General features: G+C 33.3%; 1 protein-coding gene across 3 annotated transcripts; it reads left to right on the forward strand.

Moving 5' to 3' along the window:
• The first annotated feature begins 3,836 nt into the window (after positions 1-3,836).
• On the forward strand, positions 3,837-5,996 carry LOC127080155 (GDSL esterase/lipase At1g29670). 3 transcript variants are annotated; one of them, XM_051020495.1, is made up of 6 exons: positions 3,837-4,213; positions 4,296-4,420; positions 4,514-4,759; positions 4,851-5,088; positions 5,282-5,560; positions 5,728-5,996. In XM_051020495.1, exons 1-5 carry the CDS (start codon positions 3,964-3,966, stop codon positions 5,554-5,556), a joined length of 1,134 nt encoding a protein of 377 aa, XP_050876452.1. In that variant the 5' UTR covers positions 3,837-3,963; the 3' UTR covers positions 5,557-5,560; positions 5,728-5,996. The 3 variants fall into 3 exon arrangements, with proteins under 3 accessions (XP_050876452.1, XP_050876446.1, XP_050876460.1); XM_051020489.1 differs by lacking the exon at positions 5,728-5,996 and having other exon boundaries at positions 5,282-5,703; XM_051020503.1 differs by lacking the exon at positions 5,728-5,996 and having other exon boundaries at positions 4,296-4,414; positions 5,282-5,703.
• The last annotated feature ends 15,021 nt before the right edge of the window (positions 5,997-21,017 follow it).

The raw sequence follows: 21,017 nt of genomic DNA on the forward strand, positions 1-21,017 counted from the left end.
CCTCTCTGAAGTTCTTCCATAGTGATATGAGACATACTTTAAGTTCTAAATGGATTTCGTGTAATTAACTAGCTGGTAAAAAATGAGAGATGATATAAGGTTTCGTCTTGTTGGGAAGTTATGCATGTACGCAGACAGATCCGTGAAGGGATGAAATGTTATGCATTATTATGCAATGTTATGCAATGCATTGTTTTTTTTCAAAGGATGCAACGGTATGCAATACATCATAGATTTATAGGTTCGGTGATGCAATAATTCATCTTCCAAAGTCAGTATGCATACAATGCTACAACAATGATATGTAATGATGTAAGCTAAATGCATAACATATTCGGGATAATCTGCGTATACTCCCCGATGCAGGTTCAAAGATCCGATATTATGCGAGAACAAAGGTATGTAGGGTTTTGGTTCCTACAAAAAAAAACCAATATCCCCTCACATGTGTGGAGTAGTCTTCAAAGGTGGTCCGTAGAAGGTTTCCCAGATTCATTGATCCAAATGAAAATACCCTTCCATAGTGAATTTGCGTAGGACAAAATTACTTCTAAGTGAACCTAGTATGGTTGTGGATCTCGTGCCAACCCAACGCGCAAAACGCAGGTCAACATGACTATCCATGAATCTATCTAGTGTGTATACTCAAGTTCGGGTATAAAGATTCTCTCATATAGCATCATCTCAACCCAATAGAGAGTATAATAGATATATCCAGAATATAAAGAATATGAATATTTAAAGCAACAAAGAAATTCAATAAATAACATAAAGATAAAGTCATTAAAGCGATAAGAATAAACACCCAAAGCATGCAAAGAAAGCAACCAAAATTAGGCTTGACTTGCTTAAGGATTTCCCAGCATAGTCACCAGTTGAAGTTACACGAAATATACCTGAGCGCGTCGCACGCTCAAAGATACAATAGAGTCGCCATCGAACTTTATTATTCCTGAAGGAAAGGGACAACATCGATAAAACCCAGGGGAAAGAGAAAAAGGTCAAGGAAGTCGGTTATGCAAGGGGAAAGTATTAGCATCCCTCACATCCGTTGTACTTAACAGGAAGCATTTTGATTGTTCTCTACTTGAATGAGTGTTACTATCTAAAGATTACTCGCGAAAGAAGAAAAAGGTTTTAATAATTAGGGTGCTCGTTGAGGATTGAGGCTCTTGTGCCTACGTATCCTTATAGTGCAATAAAGAAATTAGAGCTCTGTAGTTCGTGGTAGAAAATACAAATGAATTAATTCTTTTTAATGAACAGTGTTAAAGTTCGTGTTCTATAGTCAACTTGCTTGTATGCTCGAGCATGAGAGCTTTAAGCATTTGTTTATTTGCGATATAATGGATGTGCATGGATCATACTATAGCAGTTAAACATTACTTGTATGCTCACGCATGGAGGCTTAAGCTTCACTCACAGTAGAATGGAAGTAACAAGTTCTTTCTGAAAAGGTTTTAAAAAAAGATGCCCAAAGGCAAAAATGAATTTAATGGATGAAGTTTGCTTTTATTCTTGAAAAGAGGCGTTTTGATAAGAACTATATTAAAGTCTATGAATGCAGACGAATACTATGAGCAACTGGGTCATTCGTCTCGTCCCCAAAAATATTCAGAATGATGATATGAATGTTCTCTCCCATCTCTTTTTCATTGCTTAAGGCTCATGGCGCACAATTCTAATCGTATTTTTAAGTGTTTTTGAGTTTATGTACATAAATGGTTTTAGTCTTACAGGAGAAAGAAAAGAAAAGGAAAAGAGAAACCCCAAAGGTTGAGAGCTTGATCTTCAGTCTGCATGACACTGTGTTTTGCTTCCCATGAATCGCTTTGCCAGTGCTCTAAATACCAAATGTTGAAAATTGTCCAATTCCCGCTCAAGAATTTCACCAAAACTTGATGAATTCTGAACCAAATCTTGATGGACAAGAATCAATCTTTCTGATTGATTACTCATCTTATTCTTCACTCTTCACTTGAGTGAATCAACCACACTTTGGTTGCAAGATTTTGCTGCACAAATAAAATGAAAGAAGAAATAAAACTGAATTTTGGAAGAGAGGAATCAGGGTTTATCGAGAGAATAAGGAAGAAGAAGAACTTGTTTCTGTAGAGTTTCTCTCTACTCTCAAACTTTGTAATCTACAATTACTCACTTACAAGTTACAATCAATAATATGGTCGATCCCTATTTATTGGTTGAGTTTGCTTGCACACCAAGCAAATCCTAACTAACCTAACAAAATCAGTTAAACAAAACAAATAAAGCTAAGTCAATATTTTGACAACTAATCTAATTCGACACACGTAGGCATTTCGACAACATCCTTTCCTCTATCGAACAATCTGCTTCGGCACAAGAAATTACAAATCAACAATAAATATCAACCTATCATCTCAAATCGTCATTAAAGGTGTAATTAAAGGAATATTTAGGCCCAAACCTTTATCTAGATGTCAATGAACTAAAAATGATAATAGATCTATAATCTTTATTGTTCTTCAATCACTGAGATGAAAACAATAATTTGCAAAAGACATGGAATCATTCACAAAGCAACATCACTCAAATTCAACAAATTAGTTATCGCAAACATAGTCGATGTCAACGCCATAAAATCGTAACACCAGAAAGTTGATTACGACACCATAATATTCATTTTTTTCAAGAACATAGTAGATGTCAACGCCATAAAATCTCCCTTTGTTTCTTTTTAATTGTCATTTTTTGAAAAAAAAATTATTCTTTTTTAATTGTCACTTGTAAAGTTCAAGGTATTATTAATTGAACTTTTGTCAAAATTACCCTATATAATTATTAAAGGGAGAGAAAAAAAGTAAAATGAATATAATAAATAATTAAGGATATTATAGTTAAAAGGGGAACACTGGTTTAAAAACTAATAATAATGATTTATTTTCTTGGGAGGAGTAAAAAGTCAAAAAAAAATAAGTAATAATAATGATTTGTTTTCTTGGTAGATGTAAAAAGTCAAAAAATAAGACTTAAAAAAGAACCGATTGAGAATATCATTTATGGAAAGAAAGAGAAAATAAATGTTGATACATGTGTATTAATCAAAGTAGAAATATTACAAAAGATAAATGTGAGTACATTTGACTACTCTAGATCCGTTTATAAGTAACAAATTATTCCTTCAGTCTTATAATGAATGATTCATTTGAAATAAAATAGTATTCTAAAACTAATAATTTATTTTAATTTTCAATATTTTTTTTAATTTTACTATCTAATTAATACTCCTTTCATCATTTTCAATACATGATAAAAATATTTTAATAAAAAAGTCTTTCATTTATTTTTATTTTTTTAATATATGTAAAAAGGATCAATTGGATCATTTAATAACCATTTTATCTCCAATAACATCCGATTATTGAAATTTTATCATCCTTGATATTACAACCATCCTAATTGAGTTCATTATTTATGTATTGAAAGGAAAAAAGAAATCTTTCAATCACAACATTGGTTCACTTAACATTTTTCAGATTAGAAGAATTGTTTTCAAGTGAGAGACACCAAGTAAAAGAGATGATAAGATCCGACCACGAATACTTTGAAAAGCTAAGGTCATTGAAAAATAGTTTCAAAAAGTCAACATCTATCGGATTTCATTCTTATAATTTCAAGATCCTTTATTTTGTCCACTAAATAAAATAACAACAATGAAATCTGTATTTTTTTACCTAAGTTTTTTCGAGATTTTCTTCCTATGACAGGGGTGTAATGGGTATTAAACCCTAGTTAAAAACATTGTTAAAATCTGCCGTACAATAGAGAAATGATGGTGTTAGACTTAGACATACACGTCACACACCAAAAACCATCAGTTAATTATTTGGCCCCATCATTAATACTTATGTTTTTATGTTGTTCTTGGTTGATAATTTTATTATTTCTAGGATTTAATAGCTTCATTAGATTTTCTTATAAGAAATGGAATCTATGTTCAAGATATGGTTGGTGATGCCCATTCTTTTCTTGTCTTCAAGCTATTTGCATTATTGTGTCAATGGTAAATCTCAAGTTCCTTGTGTTTTTATCTTTGGAGACTCTTTATCTGATAGTGGAAACAACAACAATCTTCCTTCTTCTCCGAAATCTAATTACAAACCTTATGGAATCGACTTTCCGTTCGGCCCAACTGGAAGATTTACCAACGGTCGAACTGCAGTCGACATAATAAGTAACATTCTTTCATCTAAACTATATTATCAACTCTTATCTCTTGGTTCTTCTCTCTTATCACCACACAATTTTGATTGCAGCTCAACTCTTGGGATTTGAGAAATTCATTCCACCATTTGCAAACACTAGTGGTTCAGACATACTCAAAGGTGTGAACCATGCATCTGGGGGAGCTGGAATTCGTAACGAAACAAGCAAGGTTACGGTATAAGAAATCGATCTAAGAACCTTATGATTGCTTTGATTATTCAACTTGATCTTGGATGATTTATGTTACATTATGTCTATCTGTGTATAGGGTTTTGTTATCAGCTTGGGATTACAGTTAACAAATCACAGAGTTATAGTTTCTCAAATTGCTGGCAGACTTGGAAGTCTTGAGAAAGCTCAACAATACCTGAACAAATGCTTGTATTATGTGAATATAGGAAGTAATGATTACATAAACAATTACTTTCGTCCACAACTCTATCCAACAAGCCACATTTATAGTCCTCAGCAGTATGCAGAAGCTCTAATTCAAGAGTTATCTTTGAATTTACTGGTATATATCTTATATAATAATAATAGTAGTAGCTTATTAATTGAAATTACATTAGTTATAAATATGATGGTTTATAATAATGCTATAACAGGCTCTACATGACATTGGAGCAAGGAAATATGTGTTAGTTGGGTTAGGCCGCTTGGGCTGCATTCCGAATGCCATCTCTAATCATGGAACAGATGGGTCTTGTGTTGATGAGGAGAATGCTCCTCCATTCATTTTCAATGTGGAGCTTAAATCTCTAGTGGATCATTTCAATTATAAGTTCTCTGCCGATTCCAAGTTCATCTTCATAAACAGTACATTAGAATCAGATGGCCAGGACGGTAAGCATATGATCAATTACTAAATGGAATTTTATTTGTACATTTTTGGTCGCTAAATTGGCTGCTGAATTAGTCATTATATAGCAGTATTTTGTAAACACAATATTATTGAAAACAAAACAGATTATTGTATTTGATTGAGGAACAAATACAATATATATAATAACCATGCAGCATGTTCCATGGATTTCAGGCTTTTTTGTTTCAAATGCTCCTTGTTGTCCACTAAGGTTGATTGGAGGGTGTATTCCTGATGAAAGACCATGCTATAATAGGAGTGAGTATGTATTTTGGGATGCATTCCATCCCTCTGAGGCTTGGAACCTACTCACTGCAACAAGGTCTTATAATTCACCTAATTCAGGCTTCACTTCTCCAATGGATATCAAGCAGCTTGTTGAACAAGAAACTAAGATGGAATTGGAATCTACAAATGAGATAACATCAAAGCTTAGTGCCTCTAGTTAAACAGGTTCAAGTTGTTTTTATGCATTCATTATTTTCCTACCTGCATTTGAAGCAACCTTTTCTTATCAAATAGAATTATTGTAAACTATGATAAATTCAACTAAGTGTATTTGGCTTTGCTGCCTTAAGCTTGATCTAATTTGTGTTTGATAAGTTTGTTGATAACTTTAGCATGTATATGATGATGTGCTCAAGCAAATGCTGGTGGGAGTTCGAAGAGGGTCAAGAGCAACGAACTGATAATCTAAATGCTTATAAATTAATATGAAACAATTGACAAAAGCGTATAAATTCTTATAAATTGTTCTGGTCAATGTCAAGTCTTCATACGAAAGAGTAAGATTTTTCATTTCTCTGTCTTTCTTCTAATGGTACGAATTTGTCGCCCCCCAACCAATATGAATTCTCCATTTTGAAGTAGTTGTTTAGTTGCATACCAATTCGTTCATTATAATCTTTTTTTTAATAGTAAAACTCGACTTTATTAATAGTCAAACTAATAAGAATTACAGATATCATTGAGGCAATTAAAATGGAATATACTCCATACATAGCCTAGAAGCACTTCTAAGAGAAAATACTACATAGACATTATACATAGATTGTTCACAAGATAAGGCACAACTAAAAAAAAGCAACAACAATTCTTCCAGCAATCCATTCTCTTGCAAACACCATCAATGACAATGTGGGTGAGAATCTATAGTTTTTTTTCCAATCCAATTACAGATGATTTCTTTAACTTGTGTTTGCACATTTTGACTTTCTTTGATCTCAATATTGCCCAATTTTATCGAGTGTTTACAAACTAATAGATGACTAGAGATAGTGTTGGAATTGATGTTGGACTCATAAGCTTCCTCAGTTACTATGAAAGTGTTGCTTGAAAACTTGTTACATGCAAGTATACATGTTCCTTATAAGTAGCAAGTGATAAAAAGTAAAGATATCATACCCACAGAAAGTGGAAGTAACTTAGGCTGATTTTATAAGCAATTATCTTCAGAAATTAAGCATGGGCAAGAGTAAAAAGAATAGTAGATTGTCACAAGTTCAATGTCTCTTAAATTAGTAACTTAATATTGCAGATAGAGTGTTCTAAATATATCAAGAGAAGATATGTTGAGTTATGATCCATTAATATGCATGAAGTAATTATGTGTGTATGATGTGAGGTGTCGTGTCAGAAAAGGTCAGTGAGTGATCTAGGAGTGTATTTCTACAACATCAAAAGCATGCGTTCAAGGGTAAGGGAACAAATCTCTAAATCTCACTTATAACCCTAGGGTACGTCTATTTGTCTCCTGAAATTCCTTAATAGTTGTAGTTTTTATCTCTAAACAAACTAAATGAGTGAACATCTCTATCCTCCTCGTGCAACTACTTTTATTATGAAATTCACTTGTTGTTGGATCTCTCACAACAACAAGCTTTTATTTTTTTCTAAGTTGATCATTCAAAGAAATAAATTTAAACATGTTACCACATAATAAACAAGGCATTAAACCACACACTATTTCAACATAACAACAACTTCATATTAACTTCTCATTGCTCAACAAACAAAAGGTTTGACTCATGATGAGTTGAGTACAACTTACAAAACTTGTTTTGAAAGGAAACATTCTTAAACAAAAGATGAAAAGGAAATAGCAACCTAAGAGTAACGTGAAGCTTCCTCGCGGTGGATAACCAATAAGTGATGACTTCAATCGCGTTAGGCTTCAGAATTTAGCACTAGAATAGGTGAAAAGAAGAAACTCTCTCTTCTCTCCACTCTTTCTTACAATAATATTCTCTAAGGTGTTGAACTCTCCTCATTAAACTTCAATATTGTATATATATAACCCTTCAGCTAGGGTTTATATCCCTCTTGTCTTGGATCATGGACCTTTGTAGGATCATATCAAGCCCAAATATCAAATCAGAATATTCACTTCCTTCCTTTAACATCGTCTACAAGAAATCAGGTACATGGATAGTAGTGGGGGACAAGGTGTAGCGTGGCAGTCTGCTATGGCAGGAAGCGCATGCGGTGCTATCCTTTCTGGATGACGCACTCCATTGAGGATGTTTTATTGTAACATCTTTTGTCTTCTAGCGCCATGAGTCTTATCCATCCAGCTTAAGGGAGCTCTACCAACACACAAACAAATATTCCTTCCCAGTACAGCTCCTTATCCATGTATGCCTTAAGGATTCAGCTGGTTGTTTTATTTCATTCCTTTACTGAATTCATTTTTGTTCCAGCTTGAATTTCCAAATTTTGTCCTCAACTGTCTTGCCTCAACTCATCAGAACACTACTTAAAAACAAGCAACAAACACATCAAAACTACAAGAGAGAGAACCTATTATGCTCTAAGATAAATACTGCAGAAACATCTATAATGCATTAAAATATAAATAAAATGATAAATCTACTAGCATTAATTAAGAGATTATGATGCTTAATAACTCACAAAATATGGGTTATAAAAATGCCAATAAACACACATAAACATGCTACATGACACAAAACTCTTTTGATGCATTTTGTCAAAAAAATAGAGTATAACATTTACGCCTAAAAAACAAAAACATGGCCCAGGAACAGCGAATACGAAACTGAAATTTATCAACTCAATTAGAAGAAGAAGTTTCATATTGTAAAACAACTATGATGGCTTTGGTGGTGGACGAAAGATTGCTAGCAACGAAAGTGGAGAAGCAGCTACAAGGGAGAGAGGTGCATCCATCATTGTTGATTTTGATATGTCTAGAAAATTTCTAACAAGCTTGTCATTTCTTGGTGGTGGTGACCGGAAACACATAATAGAAAGCTTATGGGTAGGGAGTGGTGGAAATATGGAATGTTCGGCGAGAGACCTAGTTATTGTGAGGACATGAGAACAAAGATGGATGGAAGGAAAAATGCTCTCAAAATAAAGGGGGGTGGCCACCATAAAGGTGGAAGGAGAGGACTACCATAGAGGTAGGAGGAAGCAACCAAACCCTAGAGGGTTCGGGAAAATTGTTCTAGAGAGAAGGGGGAGTATCTCTCTCTAGAATTAATAAAGGACAATGATCCTTACTTTAATATTCGGTCATTATAATCAAATTAGATAATGTTTTGATAAATAACTTAAGTAAGCGCATATAGAATAAATATTTCTCATATATGTGTTTATAATGATTTTTGTACCATCAAGCTAAAACATCATATTTATCTTGATGAATGTGTTTTTGTGAATGTACGCTGGAGTGATTTTACGATAAATTTAAACCTCAAAATTTTCGTGGTGAGTAGTGTCTCTAAAAACTAGACCAAATGGATTAATGACACTTGCAGAGACACTTCTCTTTCTTCTTACTCTGATTGTTTATTGTACTTCAGATGCTGCTATAAATTTCCCTTTATCTTCTCTTTTGGGTGCCATTAATTTGAAGTTTGAAGGTGTTAGGGTTAAAGGTCTAGGATTGGTTGGGGTTTCAGTTAGAGTTTTTTAGAGGTTAAAATGTAGAAAAATCTGGTAATGGGTTTAGGTTTTAGTGTTTGTGGTTATGGTGGTAGTGATGAAGTTGGGAGGTTTTGTAGTTTTGTAGTTATGAAGAGGTTTTGGGCTTTAGAGAGGAAAATGTTTTGAAAAATGAGAGGTGTTATAAGGATTTTTTAATTTAAGGGGGGATGAGATACGTTTTTGAGTGGCGTAGGAGTGGTTTGGGCTCACAAATCAAAATCTAAGTTTTGGTGAGGCGGGGAAAAATTATCTTCTCCTCGCACAACCGACTCTCGAACCTGAATTTGGTTGTGACAATCATTTTCTTTTTTATTTTAGGGTTTTATCAATATTTTCCATTTCCTTTTGGAATAAATAAACTTCGGTGGCGACTCCGTTGTTATTTTGGACGTGCGAGCGCCCGTAGTATTTTTCGCGACGCGACAACTGGCGACTCTGTTGGGAAAAGATCTCAAAGAGAGTCAAGCCTAGTCTAGTTTGAGTTGAGATGAATGTTAGCATTGTTTAATTGATTTCTTCTATCCTATTTTCTTTTTATCTCTTATGTGTTATTATTACTGTTTATCTATTGTATAGTTCCCATGTGCTGTGGTGGATAGTCTGGTTGCTTCAACACATTGTGAGAAAAACTCTACACCCGAGTCTTGAGGAAAAACATAAGATATGACAATGGTTTCTTAATGTTGGCTTGCGAGACGTATGTCTCGTGGGGTTAGCATGAAATCCTCACTTAGAGTAAATCCTCTTGAGCATATTGTTTTCCAGTAAGTAATCTGTCGTAGGAGGAAATATTTTTATGATGAGTATGTAACTATAAGAACCTTTTTAAAACATTAAACCCATGGCCTACTATGAATGGCAGTTGCATAATGCTGACTTGCGAGACGTATGTCTCGTTGGGTTGGCACGAAAACCTCACTCAGAATAGGTTCCCTTGGAGGCATTGTTGTCCGACAAGTAATTTTTCGTAGGCGGTAGTATTTTCATGTTTGAATTTGTGACTCTTGGAAGAGTGTCAAGAACCCTGGAGTCGATGGTTGCGTAATGTTGGTCGCGAGATGTATATCTTGTGTTGTTCACAAGAGATCCTCACCTTGAAGAAATTCTCATAAGGATATTGTTATCCGACAAGTAATTTTCCATAGGCGGTAATATTTTCATGTTGGATCCATGACTATAGGGACCTTTATCACAACCCTATATCTGACCTAGTGAGAACCTTATTTGAAGCAATCAAAATTGTCTATCATTTGACCCCATACCCTTGAAACCATATTTCCTAAAACAAATATACGCATGACATGACATTGCATTTCATAACGAATATTTTTTGCATAAAAAACAACAACAAAAATTCATGCATCCGCATTCATCAACGCGTATGCACATTTTTTCCCAAAAACAAAAAACCCATTCTAGCCTGTGTCCATAACCAGCAAGCTAATTATCTGACACTCGCTTAGAACGTGAAACATGTCTCGACTTTAACGAGGTCAAGAATTATTGAGAGAGAAGGTCAATTAGTTGAAAGGTCATATAGGCTTGATCCCGGAAACCATGCAAGCTTTATTGATAAGAGAGGGAAACTCCTCACCAATTGCTGCAACAGAAATGGTTACCTCTCTACATTCATTCGATGTTACTTCAAGTGAGTGGCAGTCTGTCATACCCCAATTTTTCCTCACTCTTTTTCCATTTTCTTTTTTTTTTCTTTTCTTGCTCAGGCTAAATTCATCAGATACACCATAAAAAGTTTTATCTGGTCTATCTTACATTTCATTTTACTTAATGGTTAAAAGATTCTCCGTAAATCTTTATATTTTGTTGATTTGTGACTTATAATTGACTATTGATTGACTTTGATCATTTCACTATTGTTAACCATGTTGTGGTCAATGTTGACTTTTATCATTATTGTTGACTTTTTCCACGCGTTGACTTTTATCATAATTATTGACTTTATCATTACCATTGACTTTTAATTGTTATTGACTTTTCGTCATTGGTTGGATGTTATTGACTTTGAATCATTATGAACATTAATGATTGTTGACTATTTCCTTATTATTTTTATTTTGACCATGCTTTGGCTTTTGTTGACTTTTTGGAGAGAAAGGGAATATCTTCATTCATGAGTAACTGGAATACATTACAAGCATCACAAGCTTTATTATAAGGAAAGAGATCAATTACAAGAAAAAACTGCAAAATTATGGTATAGTTGACTTTTAGTCAATAATTGACTTTTGGTCAACTGTTGACCATTGACTCGATTTTGACTCCTGAATTTTCCTAGACCTATTCTACAAACACTTGACCAAAGGACTCATCATTATTCATAAAAAATCAATTATTCCATGATTATGTTACAATTGTTAATTTCCAACAGCTCAAGATTTCATCTTCCATCAAGCTCATTTCTCATGGTTTTTTCTTCATTCTCTGGTGTCCCCTCAAGCTCATTCTTCCACCAAAATGCTCAATTTTCTACAAGTAAGAAGGTACACCAAGTTAGACATTCATATCATGGATTAAAATCATCAAATTGATATGGAAAATTCATCAAAAAGTTATGCATTACCTTACAAAATTCTGCACTACTTAACAAAATTTATGCATTATTCCTTAAATTCAATACTTGTTTTTTCAACACTTTTCAACATAGATTCATGCCCAAAAAGTCAGAAATTGATCCATAAGTTTACACCATTCAAAAGGGCAGTTTTTTAACGCAAAATCACTTCTCAAAAGCATTTAAAGTCATGTGGTAATTCACCAAAATTCATGGCAAAAGTAGCAAAAAATCAAAGGCAAAATCATTCAAAATTTTCAAGTTGCATGCATAATTACTAGTGACATTTTGCCTTACATTCTAACTTGGCACTTTTGCAAAAACCAAGCATTATTTGTCTCTAACTACCTATGCATCCATAAACCCTCAATTATACAATCAACCCTTAACTACCCTAACTACCAAACTAACACAAATCCTACCAAACTAACACAAATCTCAACTTCCATTTTCAGTCAAATTTCCATTCAATCCTAACCATTCTTAACAATCAATCAAAGTGTTAAGATTAGTGATCCGCAACTAAGACTTAAATTAATTTCCAATCATTGATAAAACTCTTACTTGGATCACAATCCAAGGGTGCTCATTCATTTATAAAACCTATATAAACATGTCATTTCTCACAATTTTGGAACTTAACTAACCTAACGAGAACTAACATAACTCACATTAACCCCTTTAAATATTATTCTCTTGCCATCTTTCTCTCAAGTTCTCTTATAATTATCTCTTTTCTTCATTCCCTCACCTTCACCAAAGTTCATATTCATCACCATCTAGAACTTCACATTGAAGTTCTAAATTTGGTGGAACTTAGCCACAATCCAGTTTCAACAAATCATCAATCAAGTATTCAACAATTCACACATTATCATCAAAAAAATCATCAATCAAGCATTTTACAATTCACACATTATCATCAACAATCATCATTCAAAGTTCATCAAGATTCAAGCATGATCATTAATATTATACATTCAAGATTCATCTTCCATATTTATCAATCAAAAATAATTATAAACCAAAGGTTGATTGGATTAAGGGAGATTACTTTGTATTTGGTTTGAGTGAGAAGTAAGGAGCCATTACTTTGAGGCTGGACTTCTATACCCAGGAAGTAGGAAGGCCTGCCAAGTTTCTTCAAGGCAAATTTGTTATGTAGCTTGTCAACTAGACTATAGATGAATGTGGGGCTAGAGCCTGTTATCAGAATATCGTCGACATATACATGCACATATATAGAAACACCTTGAGAGGAGTGTACAAATAATGAGTGATCACATCTAGAGTTCTTAAAACCAAACTGAATAAGAGACTGAGTAAGCTTTTCATACTAGGCTCTAGGTGCTTGTTTAAGGCCATAAAGAGCTCTTTGAAGGTTACAAACTAGAGTCTTGTCAGAATGAACAAACCCATATGGCTGAGTCAGGTAGATGTCTTCATGAAGACTACCGTTTAAAAAGGAATTGTTCACATATACCTGCTGAATTTCCGATTTGTAAGTGATAACAAGTGTTAGTATTAACCTTATTATGGTTGGCTTTACCACTGGTGAGAAGGTTTCTGTAAAATCAAAACCTTGTTCTTGATGATACCCTTTGGCAACTAACCTGGATTTATGCTTATGGACACTACCATCTGGATTTTATTTTATTTTTAATACCCATTTACACCCTACAACTTTCCTATGAGGGGGGGTAAGGGTGTTAAAGTGCATGTTCCATTTGCTCTTAAGGCTTCTATTGGGGTATAGGCAGTGACTTGTGCAGTGCTGTCAAGGTAATGGACAAGATCCGTTGGATTATGCAGAGGAGAAAAGTCTAGTGGGGTATAGGTAGTGAGTTGACTAGTCTAAGATGGTACAACCATGGTAGACCTATGATGAGGATATTATGGTACAAACTGAGATGACACCCTATCTACTAGGATATGGATAATTTTATGGAGAGGCTTGTCAATATGTACTGTCCTTGTTGTAGTGCAAGAAGTGGACACTCCATTATTAGAATAAGTATTAAACATAGGTGAGTGTAAACTATGTGTTGAGTTAAGGAAAAACTTGGAAATATCTTAACAACTTGACTCAAAGGTGCTAGAGAACAACTGTGGGAAAGGAAAATCATGTTCATGAAACCTGAAATCCTTAGAGATATATATTTTTCCTTCTTTACTTAAACACTTTAAGCCCTTATGTTGAGTAGAAATACCAAGATAAACACACTCTTGACTCCTAAATTGAAGTTTGTGTTTTTTATATGGTCTAAGTAAAGGAAAACAAGAGCACCCAAAAACTTTTAGATATTTATAATCGGGATCTTTTCCATACAAGGCATGAAAGGGTGAGCTGAAATTAGGAAGATTAAGAGTGGTAATTCTATTGATTAGGTAGATAGAGTTAGTAAAGCTATGGTCCCAAAATGTGATAGGGATAAAAGTATGAGCCAACAATGTGATTCCCCATTTCCACTATATGCCTATGTTTTCTCTCCATAATCCCATTTTTATGAGATGTGAGAGGGAAGTTAGTCTGTGGTTTATTCCTAACTCAACTAGATAATTTGTGAAAGGTTTATACTCACCTCCAAACTCATATTGGACTGCCTTGATTTTGGTGTGAAACTATGTTTTAACAAACATGTGAAATAATTTGAAAGCTTGAAGGGTTTCAGATTTGTTCTTTAGAAAGTATAACCATGTATACTTGGTGTAACCATCTACAAATGCCACATAACATCTAAACCCAAAGCTAGAGGGTTGAGGGGAGGGAGCCCACAAGTCAGTATAAATGATATCAAAGGCATTAGAGTAAGCAGTAGTAGACAAATGGGAATGAATTCTATGTGCCTTGCCAAGATTACAAGATTTACTAGTAAAGGAAATAACTTTATTATGAATAGAAATATTACAAAGTTTCAGTATTTGTTTGACCGAATTGAAATTGGCATGACCAAGGCGATTATGCCACAAGGAACTAGAATGAAAAATAATAGGTTCAACTATAGTAGAATTAGAGACAAGGCAACTTTGTATACCAGTAGAAAGATATGAGTTGTTATTCATGCACTTTGACCTTGGCAGCTCCAAGGGAAGCTTGGGAAAGCAATATAAACCATTGTCATCGAGATAAACCTCAAGTAGAGTTTGCTTAGAATCCTTGGATTTAACACAACATTTGTCATCTAAAAACTCAAAGGTGACATTGTTATCCTTAGAGAGTTTAGAGACGAACGACAAATTTCTAGTGATTGAGGGAACATGTAATACATTAGAAAGTAGTAATAGTTTATGAGGTGCAGATTGAGAGTGAAAACAAGTTGAACCTATGGATTCTATGGTGAGGGTTTGACCATTTCCAACATAAACTCTATTTGTTCCTACATAACTTTTGGAATTTTGTAAATAGAAATTGGAAGGTGTAAGATGGTGAGATGCACCCGAGTCAGCAAACCAGGCTTGTGATTCTAACTCAGCAGGAAGTGAGTATTCTTGAGTGTAATCTAACTTATGATTTGTAGTTTCCATCATTTCCATTTCCTGAGTGCTTTGGTTGGAATCTTGAGGTTGCTCATGTTTTGAAGTGGGCTCAATCACAAAACTCACTTGAGAGCTAGAAAAGCTATGAGGTACGAAAGTTTCATCGAACCTATGCCAACAATCAGTGAATGAATACCCATATTTACCATACAATTGGCATGTTAGGTGGTTCCCAGATGTGTAACGCCCTCGACCATGAGTATAACCTCGAGTATAACGAGTTCCCTTGCCACGATTACCAGAAAATTCTCCTCTGAAGTTGGTGATTTCCTTATTTGTTTGAGCAAGATTAGCTGCTAGGATGGATACTGCAACTTATTGTGGAAACTTATCTAGTTGTGCTTCTTGAACATAGACTAATGCTTCCACATCACACAATGATAGTGACTCTGTGTTCCTATACATCTTCATCACAAATAGGTTGTACTTTTCAGGGTGACCATCAAGAATTGAGCATATTTGATCTTGTTCGGAGATCGAATCTCCCACAGCTAGAAGCGAATTCGCAATGGCCTTGATTCTTATAACAAATTCAGTGATGGATTTGTTTCCTTTCTTCATCGATTTCAGCTCCACTCTCAGTTGTCGAACCCTAGCTCTTAGATGTACATTGAAGTATTTGTGGATCTTGTCCCAAACTTCATAAGCATGTTCACAGGCGAGAACTCGAGGCAACACATACTCGGAAATGGTAGAAAGTAACCACATGAACACAACTTGATCTTGGACAAGCCAAGATTCACATTCTTTAGAAAACGTACCTGCTACGGTAGTACACATGTCCGTTTTGTGTCGCCTTAGACTGACATTAAATTAGAAAATGTAGTTATGTAACATTGACTCACACCGTAGCGTCGCATTGGACCTATGCTAGCATAAAATATTATTTTTAGCGTCTCATTCTATGCATTAGCTTCCCTCTTGCGTTTCTCGTAACCGACGTTAAGGTAGCGTCAGCTATACCAAAAAAATTAGTTTTTTCTTTTAATTGATCCCTTTCATTGTAATAAAGCTTGTGATGATTGTAATGTATTCCAATTACTCATGTATGTAGATATTCCATCTCTACAAAAAGTCAACAAAAGTCAAAGCATGGTCAAAGTAAAAATAATAAGGAAATAGTCAACAATGATTAATGTTAATAACGATTCAAAGTCAATAACATCCAATCAATGATGAAAACTCAAAAATAATTAAAAGTCAATGGTAATAATAAAGTCAATAGTTATGATAAAAGTCAACATATGAGAAAAGTCAACAATAATGGTAAAAGTCAACATTGGTCAGAGCATGGTGAACAAAATTGAAATGATCAAAGTCAATCAATAGTCAATTATAAGTCACAAACCAACAAAATATAAAGATTAACAGAGAACCTTTGAACCGTTAAGTAAAATGAAATGTAAGGTGGACCAGATGAAACTTTTATGGTGTATTAGATGAATTTAGCCTGAGCAAGAAAAGAAAAAAAAGAAAATGGAAAAATAGTGGGGAAAATTTGGGGTATGACAGTTGCCCCTATTTAACTATCTTGAATCAGATGATACGATTGAAGGTAGTTAAATATAGAAGACCCAAAATTTTCCCCTTGAGAGAAATAAAATGCAATGAGACTAGATGCATCTCTTTTGAGAACTTATTTGCTAGTGATTGACTGAAATACTTTATTGGGGAATAGATCGGTCGTAAAAGAGATGTATGTGGTCATATTTTACATGTTGTATGATTTGTTATGCATTATGCATGAAGTGTTTATGTTTGACTTGGATGTTATGCAATGATGCAAATTGCTAGGTGAAAAGAGTGATTGGTATTGATAAAGTTGGACTCTGGTTCTAGTTTTTGGTATGGTGGTGAACTTTGATTCTCCGAAATTCGATAACTGAATCGAGCAACTCACAAGTCGATTAAGAGATTTTCAGGATGCCAATGTCGTTGGAGGTTCCAATTGGTCCTTTTTTAGAGGGATTTCTAACAAAAGGAAGATCAGCATCGACTCGTTGGTGGGAAACAACACAGTTGTTGGAAAGAAATCATCAACATGGAGGTTGGAAAAATATCATCAACACAGAGGTTGGAAAAATATCAACAACACGAAGGTTGGAAAAATATCATTAAATAGAGGTTGGAAAAAGATCGTCAACCATGGAGGTTGGAAACAAATCATCAACATGAAGGTTGGAAAAATATCATCAACACATAGGTTGGAAAAAGATCAACAACACGAAAGTTGGAAAAAGATCATCAACACGGAGGTTGGAAAAAGATCGTCAATCATGGAGGTTGGAAACAAATCATCAACAAGAAGGTTAGAAACAAATCATCAATACAGAGGTTGGAAAAAGATCAACAATATAAAGGTGAAAATGAATGACAATATCATGGTGGTAAGATAACAAAAAGGATAATTGTCAACACAGCGGCTGAAAAGTAACCTGAACGAATACATTTCAAAAAGGTTTATTGGAGAGAAACCTGGCAAGGTAAAACTTCAAAAGAAATCTCTCTGGGATTTCAACTAGAAGTACTGCGGGGATAATATTCTTTTCGGAATGATAGAGATATATGGGTTCAATACTGAGCTATTGCATGATATACAAGCAAAGAATAGACAACCCTTTTAACAGAGTTAAAAATATCTAAGGCTTGAGTTAGTTAGAATGTAAAAGTTATGTTAATATTCAGTTAGCATTCTGTTAAGAGCTTTAAGTTGAATTGTATATAACTACATACTCTAATTGTTAATTGTAGAGTGAAAACGATACTGCTTCTCATTGTTTGTGTAGCATAGATTTAGTATTCACTGAGTGAAAGCATTCAATGTTATTCTTCATCTTTATCATGGTACCCTTCGGCTTCTACATTCGCCTACGCTTCCGTAATCCCTAATCCTTCTTTTCTTCTTCTTCTTCATCCCTGTAAATCAACCCCAATCTCCATTTATTCTAGGTGTAGCCATGGGATCTACTGAGAATCAAGCTTCAATTTTCCCAGAACAATCGCAAGCTTGCACAATTTCAATAATGTTCGCATCTATCGATTCCAATTTTCATAATTGATTTGGATTGAAGCGTTTGATCAACCTCCAAGAAAACAACAATTTGTTATGGAATCGATAAGTTGAAGGTGTAATTTTGATGCAAACGATGCGTCGTTGTATCTCAAAAATGATTTTTATAAAAAGTTATTTGAAATAGCTTTAAAATTAAGTGATTTTTTAAAATTTTGATATTCAAAAAAAGTTTCGATAAAATGATAAAATACCTAAAATAATATTTTAAGAATAACTATTCAAACCAAATTTTCATTTGATGTTTTTATAAAAAATTTCTTTCTAAATTTTTTGTACACTAAAATATGAAACATTATAAAAATCATTTTTAAAAAAGGCAAAACAAACGGGCCCTTAATATTCCGGATTTTGTACGTAAAAAAAAATAGATTTTTCAAAAAAATTATGTCACAAAAAATCAATTTAGCGCCAACAAACACCGGCACTAAATTAATAAACAAAAATACGAGTGTCACACAAAGTCGATGTTATATCACATAATAATTTAGCGTCACAAGAGACCGGCGTTATACTATAACATGAACAATGTAGCGTCCTTTCACTACTTAAACATGTATAACCATATAATGTCTATTATAATTGTCGTTTTTGAAAAAATTGTGATTTTGATTATATTTTGATCTTTAATAATATATATATATATATATATATATATATATATATATATATATATATATATATATATATATATATATATATATATATATATATATATATATATATATATATATGTTATACAATGAACCATTCAATCTTTTAATTTATAAAAAATAAATTTAGAAAAATTTGTAATATCTTAAAAAATATTTTTATAGAATCTATATTCAAAAATACAAAAAAAAATCATGTTTTAAACTAAAATAAATTGGCCCTAAATTATAACATTATTAAACTAGTCAATAGAATAATCAATTTCTTTGTTGTATAAGAACATATCAAAATTTCATGTTGCCAAGAACATGTATCAAAGCATATACATTATTCATCTATATTTAGGTGTAAATGTCTCATTGTACTGATAATAGATCAAAGTATACATTGAGTAAAAGAGTATTATCATCTATAACAGAACATTGAACAAGAACATGTTGTCGTACACTAGTTTTATTTAATTTTAATTATTAATATTAGGCTTAATTAAGAATATTATTATTTAAAGAAATATGGAGAAAATTAATATTTAATTTTTAGCTTTCATTGGTTTTATTTATTTTTAACTTTTAATTTTAGGGAAAATAAAAAATATTATGGTTTAAAATATAATTAAAAAAGGGAGGAAAATGAAATTCTGGAGAAAAAACTTTATATAAATAAAAAGTTATAAATATTTTAAAATATAATAATAAATTAAGAAAATATTAAATATAATAATTAAAAAATGGAGGCAAATGAAAAATTATAGGGGGAATGATTTTATTTTTTTGCATTTCTGTAGCGTCGGCGTGAACATAAGAAAAACAAAAAAAAAACTTGTTTGATAGTAGCGTCGGTGTTACATCTAAAATAATACGATCCTTCTTGAGGCGTTCGCAAGTCCGATCTTGAAACTTTTCGTCCACTAATTTTATGCACATTTAAAAATGGATTCAACCTATCTGCCTGTAAAATCAAGATTTCATTCTAAACAAAACAAAATGAAGTTGGATGCATGAAAGTTTAAAATGCCCGGACAAAATTGGGGTATGACAACTGTCCCTATTTAACTATCTTAAACCTAAAGGTATGAATGACAGCGGTCTTCGTACATTCATGGTGGAAGATAATTGAATACGAAAAGACCCCAAATTTTCTCCTTCGAAATGTAGGGATGAAATACAGTAAGATAATCAATAGAAGAAAATGAAACAATCAATACTCTCTAAGAATCGGAAAAGCAGTATCTTTTACGATATGATTGAAATTTCCCAATAATGGAACAACCTTTCAAGTTATAAGACTAAGATTCTCTGAATATTAGCAGAGCAACCTCAAATGAAACAAACAAGAATTTATGATAATTGACAGAGCAGTGTCTTTTGCGATATAATTGAAATTTCCCAATAACAGAACAATCTTTAAAGTTATAAAACTAAGTTTCTCTGAAGATTAGCTAAGCACGTCTTCAAATGAAACAAATAAGAGTCTCTGATAATCGGTAGAGAAATATCTTTTGTGATATAATTGAAATTTCTCAATAATGGAACAATCTTTCAAGTTACAAGACTAAGATTCTCCGAAGATTAGCAGAGCATAACCTCAAATGAAACAAACAAGACTCTATGATAAGCGGCAGAGCAATATATTTTGTGATATAATTAAAATTTCCCAATAATGGAACGATCTTTCAAGTTATAAGACTAAGATTCTCTGAAGATTAGTAGAGCAACCTCAAATGAAACAATCTAGATTCTCTAAGAATTGGAAGAGCAATATCTTTCATGATATAATTAAAATTTCCCAATAATGCAATAATCTTTCAAGTTATAAGACTAAGATTCTCTGAAGATGAGCAGAGAAGAATCCCAAAAGTTCATATGTTGGGGAAAATAATCCACAAAAGACTCCCTTGGGATAATGTTTATTGGCAAAGCTCTGCAGGGGAAAAGCTCATAAGAGACTTTTTAGGGTAACCTCTGCTTAGGGAGAAAAAATAGCTAAACGTTGGGGTATATCACTATCAACACAAAGTTGAAGAGTGACTTTTTGGGGAATAATCCCATGAGCATACGCGGGGTAAGAACTCATCCAGAGAAATATCGCCGACTTGGCTGAGGACTGCCTTGGATACTTATGATGTACCC

Source organism: Lathyrus oleraceus, chromosome 1 (genome assembly GCF_024323335.1).
Source record: "Lathyrus oleraceus cultivar Zhongwan6 chromosome 1, CAAS_Psat_ZW6_1.0, whole genome shotgun sequence".
In the NCBI taxonomy this organism is placed as follows: Eukaryota; Viridiplantae; Streptophyta; class Magnoliopsida; order Fabales; family Fabaceae; genus Lathyrus; species Lathyrus oleraceus.

Bases quoted from the DNA above. Each gene is read 5' to 3' on its own strand.
- LOC127080155 (XM_051020495.1), top strand. From the start codon at position 3,964: ATGGAATCTATGTTCAAGATATGGTTGGTGATGCCCATTCTTTTCTTG. The intron at 4,214-4,295 runs GTAACATTCTTT...TTTTGATTGCAG, and splicing joins AACTGCAGTCGACATAATAA to CTCAACTCTTGGGATTTGAG. The intron at 4,421-4,513 runs GTATAAGAAATC...ATCTGTGTATAG, and splicing joins ACGAAACAAGCAAGGTTACG to GGTTTTGTTATCAGCTTGGG.